The 13,009-nt window shown below is 41.6% G+C and overlaps 1 protein-coding gene across 1 annotated transcript in view; it reads left to right on the top strand.

The window, feature by feature from the left end:
• TDP1 (tyrosyl-DNA phosphodiesterase 1) overlaps positions 1 to 12,076 on the top strand; it is an 84,743-nt gene extending 72,667 nt beyond the window's left edge. The window contains exons 15-16 of the mRNA XM_066607570.1: positions 1,583 to 1,700; positions 11,848 to 12,076. Of these exons, the coding sequence (XP_066463667.1) occupies positions 1,583 to 1,700; positions 11,848 to 11,921 (192 nt within the window). The 3' untranslated portion in view covers positions 11,922 to 12,076. The remainder of the gene's footprint in view (positions 1 to 1,582; positions 1,701 to 11,847) is intronic.
• The last annotated feature ends 933 nt before the right edge of the window (positions 12,077 to 13,009 follow it).

Genomic DNA, 13,009 nt, shown 5'->3' with positions numbered 1-13,009 from the left:
TACATTCTGAGAAAAAAGGAATTCACTGGTGAGCTTGGGAACTCAAAAAGGCCTGGGCGTCCACGGAAGACAACGGTAACATAGTAACACAGTATGTAAGGCCGAATGAAGACATTGTCCATCTAGTCCAGCCTGTCTATCCTACTGTGTTGATCCAGAGGAAGGCAAAAAACCCCAAGGCCAGAAGTCAATTAGCCCTTTTGGGGAAAAAATTCCTTCCCGACTCCCTAATGGCATGGTGGATGATCGCCGCATACTTTCTTTGGTGAAGAAGAACCCGTTCACAACATCAACTGAAGTCCAGAACACTCTCAGGGAAGTAGGTGTATCTGTCTCTAAGTCAACAGTAAAGAGAAGACTCCATGAAAGTAAATACAAAGGGTTCACATCTAGATGCAAACCATTCATCAATTCCAAAAATAGACAGGCCAGAGTTAAATTTGCCGAAAAACACCTCAAGAAGCCAGCCCAGTTCTGGAAAAGTATTCTATGGACAGATGAGACAAAGATCAACCTGTACCAGAATGATGGGAAGAAAAAAGTTTGGAGAAGAAAGGGAACGGCACATGATCCAAGGCACACCACATCCTCTGTAAAACATGGTGGAGGCAACGTGATGGCATGGGCATGCATGGCTTTCAATGGCACTGGGTCACTTGTGTTTATTGATGACATAACAGCAGACAAGAGTAGCCGGATGAATTCTGAAGTGTACCGGGATATACTTTCAGCCCAGATTCAGCCAAATGCTGCAAAGTTGATCGGACGGCGCTTCACAGTGCAGATGGACAATAACCCCAAGCATACAGCCAAAGCTACCCAGGAGTTCATGAGTGCAAAAAAGTGGAACATTCTGCAATGGCCAAGTCAATCACCAGATCTTAACCCAATTGAGCATGCATTTCACTTGCTCAAATCCAGACTTCAGACGGAAAGACCCACAAACAAGCAAGACCTGAAGGCTGCGGCTGTAAAGGCCTGGCAAAGCATTAAGAAGGAGGAAACCCAGCGTTTGGTGATGGCATGGGTTCCAGACTTAAGGCAGTGATTGCCTCCAAAGGATTCGCAACAAAATATTGAAAAAAAAATATTTTGTTTGGGTTATGTTTATTTGTCCAATCACTTTTGAGCTCCTAAAATGTGGAGTGTTTGTAAAGAAATCTGTACAATTCCTACATTTTCTATCAGATATTTTTGTTCAACCCTTTAAATTAAACGTTACAATCTGCACTTGAATTCTGTTGTAGAGGCCTCATTTCAAATCCAATGCGGTGGCATGCAGAGCCCAACTCGTGAAAATTGTGTTACTGTCCAAATATTTCTGGCCCTAACTGTAACTACTATAATACTGCCCCCTATATACAAGGATATAACTACTATAATACTGCCCCCTATGCACCCCCCACCCGCCCCCCACACACACACACTTCCAAATCTATTAGTAAGTTGTAGCACATTTAGTTGCATAATGATTACACTTCATTTACATTAAACCAAAATATGTCTTTAAATTATTTTTTTCCTGTTTTGGTGGATCTGCTGATAACTGAATGGTCCTGAAATCCTCTGTTCTCCTGTACAGGACCTTCCCAGTGGAACATTCCGTGTGAAGATGAATATATACTCGAATAGTGAAGAGTCTACAGAGCCTACCTTCCCAGTTCCTAATGATTTACCCCCTGAACGATACACTGCAAAAGGTAAAGTTATATGAACCATACATGGGATGTCCAAAAACCTCCTCCAGCTGTACAGTAAATGTAGAGAATCACATGGGCAATAGCTGTGTGGATACCTTTTTATTATACAGTGTGAGATGGGGGACTAAGTTGAACATAGTAGCATAGTTCGTAAGGCCGAATGAAGACAATGTCCATCTAGTCCAGCCTGTTATCCTCCTGTGTTGTTGATCCAGAGAAAGGCAAAAAAACCCAAGAGCAGAAGCCAAATAGCCCTTTTGGGGAAAAAATTCTTTCCCGACTCCCTAATGGCAATCAGACTAATCCCTGGATCAACCCCTAATAGTTCCTACCTGCCTGTATACCTGGATTAATTAACCTAAGATTTATAATCTATAATATCCTTCCACTCCAGAAAGACATCTAGCCCCCTTTTAACCCCTTCCCGCTGCAGGGGGTAAGTTTACGTCCTGGGAGCGCGGTACTTCCCGCAACAGGGCGTAAACTTACGTCCTGGAGATAGCGTGGGATCACATAAGATCCCGCGCTCTCTCGCAGCGGGAGCCGGCTGTCAGTCACAGCCGGCGTCCCACTGCAACAGCGGGGGGGCATCGGAGATGCATCCCCCCGCTGTTAACCCCTTCCTAGCGCTGGCTCCCTCTGTGTCTCCGGCCGGAACTCGCGATGTCATCGCGAGAGCCCGACCTGTCACCATGGCAACAGGACGCCAGACACTGGCGTCCTGTATTGCCTGTGCCTATAATCGCTGTACAAGCGATAAGGCATGGCAGAGCAGTAGCTCTGCCATGCCTTATACCAGCGATCATCAGGGCAGTGGTTAAAGTCCCTCCGAGGGACACAAACAGTGTAAAAAAAACAAAGATTAAAAAAAGAATTTAAAAAAATGTAAAAAAAAGAGTTAAAAAAACCATTTTTTAATGCTTTTTCTCAGATTAACATAAAAAAAGGTAAAAAAAAAATAAAACCCCACATATTTGGTATTGTCACGTCCGTAACGACGCGTACAATAAGTTGCACATGCTTTGCACTGTGCACGGAAAAAAACGCAAAAAAACCCGCTAAAAAACTGAGGCAAAATGCTAATTTTTAGCATTTTGCCTCACTAAAACGCAATAAAAGTGATCAAAAAAGCCGTATGTACCCCAAAATGGTACCAATAAAATCTACAGCTCGTCTCGCAAAAAATAAGCCCTCATAGAGTGCCGTACATCAAAAAATAAAAAAGTTACAGGACTTTGAATGCAGCAATTTAGAAAAAAAAAAAAAGATTACCCAGAAAAAGGGTTTTTATTGCAGAAAAGTGGGAAAACCTAAAAAAAATGTAAGACTTTTGGTATCGTTGTAACCGTACCGGTCTGCAGAAAAAATGGAATGTCTCATTTATGCTGCATGATTAACCCTGTAAAAAAAAAAAAAAAAAAATCTATGGCAGAATTGATGCGTTTTCTCTCCCTGCTATCATTAAAAAAAAAAAAAAGTTTTACAATATAGTCTATGTACCCAAGAGTGGCAAAGATAAAAACTACAGTTCGCCACGCAAAAAACAAGCCCTCATACGGCCGCGTCGACGGAAAAATAAAAAAGTTATGACTTTTGATAAACGGAGAAGAAAATCCGCCAAAAATTGTTGCGGCCTTAAGCTCAAAATAGGCCATGTCATGAAGGGGTTAAACTCCTCTATGGATTTTGCCATCACCACCTCCTCAGGCAGAGAGTTCCACAGTCTAACTGCTCTTACAGTAAAGAACCCCTTTCTATGTTGGTGATGAAACCTGCTTTCCTTTAAACGTAGCGGATGCCCTCTCGTTACCGTCGCAGTCCTGAGTATAAACAGATCATGGGAGAGATCCTTGTATTGTCCCCTCATGTATTTATACATAGTTATTTGGTCGCCCCTTAACCGTCTTTTTCCAGGGTAAATAATCCCAATTTGGATAGCCTCTCTGGGTATTCCAGTCCTCTCATTCCATGTATTAGTTTAGTTGCCCTTCTTTGAACCCCCTCAAGCGCTGTAACATCTTTCCTGAGCGCCGGTTACCAGAACTGTACAGAGTATTCCATGTGAGGCCTGACAAGTGCCTTATATAGTGGGATGATGATGTTCTCGTCCTTCGCCCCTATACCTCTTTTAATGCACCCCAAGACTTTATTTGCTTTTGCAGCAGCTGACTGGCATTGATTGCTCCAGTTAAATCTACAATCCACTAGTACCCCCAGGTCTTTTTCCATATCACGTTTCCCTAGCAGTACCCCATTTAGTGTATATTAGTGACATCTGTTTCTCCTGCCCATGTGCATAACCTTACATTTATCAACAGTGAACTTCATTTGCCATTTTTCTGCCCAAGCCCCCAGCTTATCTAGGTCTGTTTGTAGCCGCACATTGTCCTCCGTTGCATTAATTATATTGTATAATTTTGTGTCATCTGCAAATATTGATATTTTACTGTGCAGCCCCTCTATCAGGCTGTTGATAAATATATTGAACAGAATGGGGCCCAATACTGAACCCTGTGGCACCCCACTAGTGACTGTGGCCCAATCGGAGTACGAACCATTTATTACCACCCTCTGCTTTCTATCATTGAGCCAATTCTTTACCCAATTACACACGTTTTCACCCAATCCGAGCTGCCTCATTTTGTATATTAGCCTATTATGAGGCACGTGTCAAATGCTTTAGACCCCCACCTATATCTAGGTAGTTCTCCGACTCCATATGCTAGTGCAAATTAGCCTTCGGAGGACGCTCGCTCCATCAACTTCAGTCGCAAGCATAATGGATTAAGCTGTCATTGAACGTGCTGTGGAATTGTAACACAGTTTATTAGGAAATTGCAGAACTTTTCATTTTACAGTGATTTAAGTTTTATTTAAATTGGACAGGCCCCTTTAATCTCTTCCCAACTGCATCACATACATACAGTATTCATCATGTGGTCGTTATGGAGTTAAGGGGTTATGGAGTGGGCTTGGGAACAGAGTCTGCTCCATACCAGACAGCTATCGGCTGTTTTTTTTTTGTTTTTTTTTTTTTTTTACAGCTGATAGGCTGCCAACAGCTGAGGTAGTCAAAACTAACTTTGATCATGGTGGTTAACCATTTATATGCCATGGTCAAAACTGACTGAGTCTAAACAACTAGTTGGGGGGGGGGGGGGGGCTTCCGACGTCCCATCCTCTGGGGCACAAATTGCTGTGTCAGTGGACTAGCATAGCTGCCCAGAGCCTAGCTAGCAGTAGGAAGCATTGAAAATTACTATATCTTGCAATACGGAAGTATTGCGGTATATAGTAGAAGCGATCAAATCATCGCAAGTTCAAGTCCCCATGGGGACTAACAAATGTAAAAAAAAAGGTTTGATGCAATTTGTAAAACAGTAGAAAAATTAAAAGTTAAAAAAAAAAATTCCATAAAAAAAGTCTGAACAATGAAAAAATCCTACAGATCTGACGTGTTAGTAAAAATCTGAAATATTAAAATTATTATTCCTGCATAGTGAACACCATAAAAAGTACATAGATCCACAATTGTGTTCTTATTGGTTACCCCCTGCTCCCCAATTTATTGAATACAAAATGATCAGAGAGATGTATATACCCCAAAATGATAATAAAAGCTACAGCTCTCCCCACAAAAACGGCGCCCTCACAAACAAACATAGTTTAAAAGATAGAGGAGCTGTGGGTCTCGTAAAGTTTAAAAAAGTTTCTTCACTTTTCAAAAGTGGCAAAATGCAAAAAAGCTGTATAAATTTGGTATTGCCGTAGAGAATAAAGCTGACATGTCAAGTTTACGGCACTGTGAACGCTGTAAAAACGAAGCCCCAAAGAAATGGCACGGCTGTAGTTTTTTTTTCATTTCACTCACTTGAACATTTTTACTTTACATAGTACATTTTAAAAATAAAACTTGTTCTGCAACAAACATGCCTCCTGCAGCTATGTCTACGGGGCAATAAAAAGGTTAGCGCTCTTGGAAGGCGAGGACGAAAATAAACTCACTGCAGGTGAGTTGCCCAGAGCTGCCAGTGCTATAGACCACAAGTGAAGGGGTTAATCTTGGGTATCCTCCGTGCTGGAGGTTGGAATTGGAGATTGTGTTTTTGTGTTTTATTTTAATTATAGACTAGATAAATTTGGCTCAGAGCAGCTCGTCTCTCAGCCTGGGGTCTGTACAACCTCGCCATGTGGGGGCAGCGCAATACATTCTCTAAAAGCAGCAACATTATGAAAGCACATTACGCCCAACATCAATTTTGAGCGAGTCTGAAGGAAATTGGCTGCATTCTCATTGAGAATTCATTATGACTCCTCTCTGTGATTTTGTCACACAATGCATTACAGCCCCTTCTCCTCTGTCGGTGAAAATAAGATTCCCATCAGTTTGTACTTGCCAGAGGAAAAAAGATTAAAAAGAAGTGAAGTTATTAAATATTTTTGAGGGAAAAGTGTTATTTTAGAAACTTTTGTTAAAGGGGTTGTCCCGCGGCAGCAAGTGGGGTTATACACTTCTGTATGGCCATATTAATGCACTTTGTAATGTACATTGTGCATTAAATATGAGCCATACAGAAGTTATTCACTTACCTGTTCCGTTGCTAGCGTCCTCGTCGCCATGGTGCCGTCTAATTTCAGCATCTAATCGCCCGATTAGACGCGCTTGCGCAGTCCGGTCTTCTCCCTGGTGAATGGGGCCGCTCGTGCCGGAGAGCTGGTCCTCGTAGCTCCGCCCTGTCACATGTGCCGATTCCAGCCAATCAGGAGGCTGGAATCGGCAATGGACCGCACAGAGCCCACGGTGCACCATGGGAGAAGACCCGCGGTGCATCGTGGGTGAAGATCCCGGTGGCCATCTTGGTAAGGTAAGTAAGAAGTCACCGCAGCGCAGGGATTCGGGTAAGTACTAAACCTTTTTTTTTTTAACCCATCCCTTGGGTTTGTCTCGCGCCGAACGGGGGGCCTATTGAATTTTAAAAAAAACCGTTTCGGCGCGGAACAACCCCTTTAAGTTTAATCACCCATAATAGGAATTGCTCGATTAAACTGTATTTTGTGTCTCTGTATGTCAAACAGATGTTGTGTGTTCATACAGAATTGACCCTTTAAGTAGTCAATGTTTATGTGACCCCCAAATCTCTTGTAAGCAAAAATGTTCCCATTCATTAGCTCTATATCTATAAACTATAACCGTATCATGGTATTTTCTGCTCACACAACTGCAACGTTCAATATCCCAGCACTCTCTGTAACAAGCCTTGCAGCTGTGTGAGAATTAAATCGTATAGACCATATTAGATTAATATTGGTGTCTACCCTGAATCTGTACTATATCTTTTCTAATGCCCATGAGGTGGGGTGCATTCACACAGGGCAGTTCGATTGCTGCAAAACAGAAGTTTCTCTTCCAATGCGAATTTTTAAGTGTTTTTTTTCACGTCCAAACCGCCCCATTTGGATGCACCCCATAAGCGCTAGTCTAGGGTGGCTTCTTCTTAATTACCTTTAAAATACCACATTTGTAATGAGCATAGCATGCATGTCATGAGGGATGTTAAAAGTTAGTTGGACAGCTTTTGTCCATCTCTCGGAATCCACTGTTTTAGTGACACATGTAGCATTCACCACTTAGTTATTACATATTTGACCAGCTTCAGTACAGAATTGACACATTGAATAGCAATAGAGAAGAAAATATGCTAGTTCTCAGGAGTTTGATTTATAGGTTACGATGGATTACTGCAACATAAATAAAAAGCTACTTATTTCAACTGGAGGCTAGTGGAACCTGTAATCTAGCCCCATACAGCATTAATAAACAGTAATTAAGGTCCAAGTAGCGGTGTATACGTCTCCAAAATCCATAGACATGTTTATTGGTGGCCACAATGTGTTTCAGGGGTCTTAACAATATTCTCTTTTCTCAAGCCTGGATGCAACGACATTATAGTACAGGTTATATACATTCCTTTATTGCTGTCTGTTGTATCATGTGTGACACTGGATGGTCCAGAACTGTCTGCGTCCCGGAAACAAGAAGTAACAAAAACAGAAGTGGCATGTGTTCAACACGCTGCTGGATCGACTCATGCATTCCACTTGCTGGAAGTGAGTTTAATTGAAAACCAATCGTGGCCCTAGTTGGCAATGAGAAACAATTCAATTTACAACATTGAACGCTCCAGAGAAGAATGATCATTGTCTAAATATGTTCATTGTGGACCAAGACTGGAATGGCACTTGTATATGTATATAGTTATATATAAAAATGTATACAAATATATATATACCATAAATACTCGAGTATAAGCCTAGTTTTTCAGCACATTTTTTTAATGCTGAAAAAGCCCCCCTCGGCTTATACTCGAGTGAGGTAAAAAAAAACAACTGCAAAAAACCTGCAATACTCACCACCCAGCCTGCGTCTGTGTCCCCGACGCGATGGTCTTCCCGGCGGTGCAGCAAGCTGCTTGAGAATTCTCCCCACTGTCATCTCCCTGCTCGGCTTTGAATTCCCCCACCATCAGCGCTGTGTAGGTAAGCACTGTGATTGGATCGAGCACCAGCCAATCACAGCCGGCGCTCGATCATTCACAGCCATTCAGTGGATAACATCACTGAATGGCTGTGATTGGTTAATCAAGCGCCAGCTATGATTGGCTGGCACTCGATCCAACCACAGCGCTTACTTACACAGTGCTGACGGCAGGGGAATTCAAAGCCGAGAAGGGAGATGACAGCGCGGAGAATTCTCAAGCAGCTTGCCGCACCGCTGAGGAGACCATCGCGCCAGGGACACAGACGCAGGCTGGGAGGTGAGTATTGCATTTTTTCTTTACCTAGTATATATTTGAGTATAGCTAGGCTTATACTCGAGTCAATAAATTTTACCAGTTTTTTTGTGGTAAAACCTATTGACTCGGCTTATACTCGGGTCGGCTAATACTCGAGTATATACGGTAATATATAAAAGTAAACTATAATAAAAAAATGTATTAAAATAACAATGTCACACTGAGCAATAGTGTTAAAAAGGTTTGGTAACGTGTTAGCCAGTAGAGCAAAATGTGATTGTTCTTGGTGAGAGAAACCAAGTGATCTTGTAGAAATGATACCTTTTAATGGCTAACAAAAATACATGATGTTAGCAAGCTTTCGGGTGGTTGTTATCGAATATCGACCCTTCAGTGGGCTAATGAAACTGGTTTGGATGGGGCACAAGTATAACACAAATGCAGAGAGGACACCCCTAACAAGTGTGAACATTTATTTAGATCAATAGGGGTGTCATCTCTGCATTTGCATATTATATATGTGCTCCATCCAAACTAGTTTCACAAGCTTGATGAAGGGTCAATAATAACCACCCAAAAGCTCGCTATAACATCATGTATGTTTGTTAGCCATTAAAAGGTATCATATCTACAAGATTACTTGGCTTCTCTCACTGAGAACAATCACAATTAGCAATAAGATGTTACACTTATAAAATGCCATAGTGAACCATCATGATTAAAATTAAGGAAGTGGAATAATATAATTAAAAACCTGATTCTAAATATGCTGAACAGTGTTGTAAGAAAAACTTCATGAAACGCCTGAGAGCCTATGGAGTGTTTGAAAACAAAATGAATAGAACTATAGAGACAACTTAAATTATAGACAAGAAATAATTATTTATTTGTAGCATTAGTTTAAGGCCTCATGCCCACGGCCGGGTGGGATTCCGACTGCGAAATATCGCAGCGGAATCAGACCCAGCGACCCCCATAGACCCTATACTCACCGGTCTGGATCAGCCGCGAGCATCTCAGCCAGCGTGCATGCGCACAGTGCAGCGCATGATGCACCAGCGCTGGGCTGTGACACGGATTCCCGCGATACTTCTGCAGTACTCGCCGCAGAAGCCCTGCGGGACGGACTGCTTCCGTTGACTAACTGCAAAAGAAACTAACCGTGTGATTTTCCACACAAAATAGAACATGCTGCGATTTTTCCGCTCATGGCCATGGGATAATCGTTTAACATTCCATGTCCATGGACGGACATTGCTGCAGAATTTGCGGCGGGTGTCTGACCGCGAATTCTGCAACGATTATCTGTCCATGGGCATTTGGCCTTAGGCCCAGTTTACATGTTCCATCATTTTATTGAGACCTTTAGGAATCGGGGTATCAAGTCTGTGTATCCAGTACAATTCTTTCACCGTTAATCTTTCAATTCATCCTGTGGGATTTTGTCTATTGGAGTTGAATGCAGAATAGATGGGTCTTTGTCATGGTATGAGTCATTAAAAAATGTGAAAAATTTACATGTGAAAGGAATGTATTGGATGTACAGATTTGATACTCTGTGAATAACATGCTAATACCACAAATTGATGTTTATTTTTATATAATTTAAGTTGCCTCAATAGTTGTACTAATTTTGTTTCCAAACACCCCATAGGCCAGTTTTGTAAAGTTTGTTATCATATATTTATAATCCTGATTTGAATGATATTGTGGTTGTTTTTAGTAAGAGAAACCAAGTAATCTTGTAGATATGATACCTTTTTATTGGCTAACAAAAATACATGATGGTGTTGCGAGGTTTCAAACCTACTCAGGATTCTTCCTCAGGCATAATGGAACAGATTTTAAGACTTATTTATATTAAAACACATAATCACATGGGAGAGTACAGACGTGGTGAACTTTAATTTGCACTAGATAAATACCAGAAGCAGGACAAGAAGGCACAGACATTGTGATTAATAGCACTTGGATAAATACCAGGGAGGGATGACCATAACAGTAAATATTAATATCCAATGACAAAAAATGTGAACGTCTATAGTCTGTAAATTGCAGTTCGGTTGGCCTGGTGTTAACCCGCTTTTACCTCTGCTCTAAAATAAGGATAAAAAAATGGAGCATAAAGTAGGGTGTGGGTGCTTCACAACTGAGATCACTCCAAGAGTGCTGCTTCCTGGAAAGACATTAACTGGTAGTCACTGGGTTAGTTTTCCTGCTCACCAGTCAAGGGAGAATAATTTGAAACCAAATGGGGAAAAAAATCCGTGTTTATGGCCTGAAACCAGGTCTTGATCTCTCCTTGATTCATCAGTTTGACAGGTTTTAAGTAAGAAATGTAATTATGGAAAAAAAACACATGGTACGGTGGAGAATCGTGCTGCATTAACACTGTGAATACACAATGTGTATGATGTTACACTGCGTCAGCTAATGATAGAACTTCTTTAGTGGTTGTATAACTACAGTATGTGCCTAAGGTCACCAATAAATGCAACACGGTTACTGCTGATATCACAGGATTTATTTAATTCAGTAGAGTCATGTAACTTTCTGTGTCCTCACATAATTCCATGCACTGTAACACTTCCCGGTCAGAGATCAAGCTCTACCTGTATCCTTCCTGGCCTCCTGGTTCATGAACAGAGTGGCAGAAGCACAGTAAAGACTGACACCAATGCAAACCGCATGCAAAATGCAGGTTTATTTGCCATATAACTATGCACTTTAATATTGGCACCCCCTTGTGTTCAGATTGTGTCAGTCTCTACTATAACTTTGGCATTGTATTCATGGATCAGGAAGCTCAGGATGAGCTGCATGAACAGCAAGTGGAAATGTGAAAGAACATAGGAGGAAAGTGACCTGTAGATGGTAAGATGAACCCATGATTGGGAATTTATTTTCCTTTTTGGTCAGATAAAATGCTGTCATTAAACATAGTGCAGCATATAATAATATTCACTGAGAATCCATCCTCGTACAGAGAAATCACTGATTATTTCCACTTCAAAACAAGGGGCACAAACTTCCATTTAAAGAACGAAAACCCTGAGTGTTGTGTGTCTTGTACAGTCACATACCCGCTCCCCAATGATTTGGCACAAAGCTTCCATCATGTTACCAGCGGGTTATATTGTACTTCTGTCCTTGTTTTCTAGTCTTCTGTTTGAGAAGCGCTCCTGATGCTGGAGCTTTATTTATAAAATTATCTTGATTTTTGCATCCACCCCCTCTCGTTATCTGAGCCTCTTCTAGCTTCATTAATGTGCGATCGCCAGGCAACCAGCCCCCCAGCAATCCAGGCAGCTGCAGCCCCCCCATCCTTTCACCTCTCCTTTGTTGTCTTGCAGATAGACCCTGGGTCTGGAACATTCCCTATGTCAACGCTCCGGACTCACACGGGAATATCTGGTGTCCGTCGTAGGATCCCATTCCCATCCCCAAACCATGCAGAGATGGCAGGACCAATGCTGGACCCTGGAGCTTTACTTAGATGTTTCAGATCCATCATGTAGCAATTTTTGTTATGTTTTCACTCACAACTTTAGAAAATAAAGAAATAAAATGTAATTTCTTCAATGGAATTTACAGCAGTGTCCATTATTTTGAGTGCAGACATACAGCTTTATAATGGCGGTGTGGTGCACTGGACAGATCTTCTGGCCACCCATCTCTAATCAAGTAAACGGGCAGTCGTTCATGGATAAACAACTGCCTGTTTACATGGGGCCAATAGTGCTTGGTGTTTAGGGTAACTGAAAACCAAGCGACTCTGACAAGTGAGCATTTCTCAGTCACTCGCCCTATTGGGTCTTGTGTTTACATGGGACGACAATTGCCAGTAATTGCTCTTTTGAGTAATTGCTCAGCAACTATCTGCCCGTGTAAAGCTACCCTAAAGGCCCTTTTAGACGAGCCAATTATCGTTTGAACGAGTCGCTGCTAGCTCGTTCACTTGTGCAGATACATCATTGGCTCGTTCAATCAATCATTCAGTCTTTCACATTCGCTGTATAGGTCAATGAGAAGGAATGAACGACTGTTGTTTAAACCGATCGATAAGTGAACGAGCCAACAATGGTTTTTATGTCTGCATTAAGCAAACTATTATCGTTCGTCATTCGGTAGTTGGCATGCATTTAGACTGAACAATCATCGTTTGGTTTCGCTCGTTTGAACGATTTTTTTGAACAATAATTCCATCTACAAGCACCTTAAGACAATCTCCAAGAACAGTATACCAGGTAGAATGGCTGCGTGATTCCCTACAGTACTGCACAGGATAGGATTAGATACAATGGCTTTACTGACACAGTATCACACATGATTGCGTTACATATGTAACTCACCAGACAGTGTTACATTTTATGCTTGGATACAGCGGTCATACATAGCATAGATACACGGCTCACCAGACTCTAATACAGATGTTAGAAATAGACACATGGCTCAGCAAACTGTATTACACATGGTAAGATTAGATACAGCAGCTCAACAGACAGTATCACGCAT

Source organism: Eleutherodactylus coqui, chromosome 6 (genome assembly GCF_035609145.1).
Source record: "Eleutherodactylus coqui strain aEleCoq1 chromosome 6, aEleCoq1.hap1, whole genome shotgun sequence".
In the NCBI taxonomy this organism is placed as follows: Eukaryota; Metazoa; Chordata; class Amphibia; order Anura; family Eleutherodactylidae; genus Eleutherodactylus; species Eleutherodactylus coqui.
The sequence above is the reverse complement of the archived record's forward strand: the minus strand, read 5'-3'. Positions and strand labels throughout refer to the sequence as shown.